At 55.7% G+C, this 2,176-nt stretch overlaps 1 protein-coding gene across 1 annotated transcript; it reads left to right on the forward strand.

The window, feature by feature from the left end:
- The first annotated feature begins 401 nt into the window (after positions 1–401).
- Positions 402–1,692, forward strand: LOC123096755 (chitinase 10). Its single transcript, XM_044518561.1, has 2 exons — positions 402–1,062; positions 1,163–1,692. Exons 1-2 carry the CDS (start codon positions 542–544, stop codon positions 1,533–1,535), a joined length of 894 nt encoding a protein of 297 aa, XP_044374496.1. The 5' UTR covers positions 402–541; the 3' UTR covers positions 1,536–1,692.
- The last annotated feature ends 484 nt before the right edge of the window (positions 1,693–2,176 follow it).

Below are 2,176 nucleotides of genomic sequence, written 5' to 3' on the forward strand. Positions count from 1 at the left end.
GTTTTGAAGGGAAAATTGTTTGTTCTTAAAAAAAATCAGAAAGTAGTGCTTTATGTGAGAAGCACAATATGTGCTTATGCGAGAAACACAATTGTGCTTCTCCGTAAAAGGAAAAGCACGATCCTCCTCAGACCGAAGGTTTGGGCATTATCGGTGTCCAAAGAAAAAGGATGGCATCTTGAGCTAACATGGAGCATCTCGGACGCCAAATGTTTTATGCCTCCGCTTCGTTGATCCACTAAGTGAGGAAACCATTGACCTAGCTCATTTTCCGAGGGCCAGAACAATTATTGTCACCAGATCAAAGTCAAACCCCATCACCTCATGCAGATGCCTCGTCTAAAAAACCGATGCCAGTAGCCGCCGCCCTGGTCGCCGTGTTCTCTGTCCGGCCGCTACGCCGCTACCTCCCCGCACGTGCCACGTTCTCAGATTACCACCGCGTCGCATATGCGTCCTCTACATATGCTCTGGCTTCCCACTGCACAGATGCAGCCCTTGCCGCTGTCAATGTTCTAAGCTTCTAGAGCTAGCCACGACGATGGCGCGCTTGTTTCTTCCTCCCGTCCTGCTGGCCTTCTCCCTGGCCGCCGCTACCCTCATCCTGAACGTCGGCGTCGCGGAGGCATTTTCGTGGCAGCGGCAAGGGTGGCGCCACGTCTTCCGCGGCCGCTACGGCCGCCGCCACCGCATCTCGTCGATCGTGACGGAGACGATGTTCTCGAGCATGTTCCTGCACAAGGACAACGACGACTGCCCCGCCAAGGGATTCTACACCTACTCCTCCTTCGTCAGCGCAGCGGAGTGGTTCCGGGAGTTCGGCAGCGGCGCCCACCACGTCGACTCGGACACGCGCAAGCGCGAGGTCGCCGCCTTCCTGGCGCAGATCTCCCATGAGACCACCGGCGGGTGGGCGACGGCGCCCGACGGGCCGTACTCGTGGGGCCTCTGCTTCAAGGAAGAGATCAATGCGTCCAGCAACTACTGCGACGCTGACAACAAGGAGTGGCCCTGCGTCCCCGGTAAATCCTACCACGGCCGCGGACCCATGCAACTCTCCTGGTGAGCATTCCACACAAAAAAAGAATCATCATTCCCGGTGTTCGGCGACACGCCGGCCGGTACAGCCGCACTCCACGTATCTAAAAAGTCTATTTTTCAGGAACTACAACTACGGGCCGGCGGGGGAGGCGCTGTGCTTCGACGGGCCGGGGAACCCGGAGCTCGTGGCGAGCGATCCGGTATTGGCGTTCAAGGCGGCGCTGTGGTTCTGGATGACGCCGCAGGAGCCCAAGCCGTCGTGCCACGACGTGATGCTGGGGCGGTACGTGCCCACCGACGCCGACAGGCAGGCGAACCGAACGGCGGGGTTCGGGCTCACCACCAACATCATCAACGGCGGGCTCGAGTGCAACCTCCCTGCCGATTCGAGGGTGAAGGATAGGATCGGGTACTACCGCCGGTACTGTGAGATCCTCAAGGTCGACGACCTTGGGGACAACTTGGACTGCGCTCAACAGCTGCCCTACTCGTAACCAACCCATAAACTTGACACTAATCAGTCTAGGCACTGCTAATCAAGCTAGAGTGCTAGACATGCATGCAAGTCTCAGTCTATTTTACCAATGTTGAACTTCTTATGTTGCTTATGCAAATCTTATGGATGAAACCTTATGGCTTCTAGCTAATTTAGAAATGCCATGTGTCGGGAAAACCTTTTTACTCGCAATCTTTTCCCGTCTATATGACACCGATTTTTTTCCTCCACAATTGCTATTCATAAGTTTCCTGAAATTCCAATTCTTAATTTTGCGCGAAGTACCGAGGCGGAGAGACGGGGGCGCCACGACGAGGCCGAGCCAGGAGTGGTCCGACAACATTGTCACCGCTAGAGGAGTCGGAGGTTGGCAGGTTCAAGTGGGTGGGCGGTGGGGGGCTGCCGGAGGTCACAGGTGATGGAATTGTGGTTGATTATTTAGAGGGGTAGCCCGCTAGCTGGGACAAGGTGGAGCAGCGAGGCGGGGTGCGGGCAGCGCCCTCCGGCCGCATGGGGAAGGTTGGCAGCTAGAGGAGGAAGATCAATAGTATGTGAGAGATGCGGAAGATGAAGTTGTGGCCCCTACGTCTAAATTAGATGGTTAACAATATCGATTGAGATGAGAGTATCATAGATAGT

This window comes from Triticum aestivum, chromosome 1A (assembly GCF_018294505.1).
Source record: "Triticum aestivum cultivar Chinese Spring chromosome 1A, IWGSC CS RefSeq v2.1, whole genome shotgun sequence".
Classification (NCBI taxonomy): domain Eukaryota; kingdom Viridiplantae; phylum Streptophyta; class Magnoliopsida; order Poales; family Poaceae; genus Triticum; species Triticum aestivum.

Bases quoted from the DNA above. Each gene is read 5' to 3' on its own strand.
- LOC123096755 (XM_044518561.1), top strand. From the start codon at position 542: ATGGCGCGCTTGTTTCTTCCTCCCGTCCTGCTGGCCTTCTCCCTGGCC. The intron at 1,063-1,162 runs GTGAGCATTCCA...TCTATTTTTCAG, and splicing joins GGACCCATGCAACTCTCCTG to GAACTACAACTACGGGCCGG.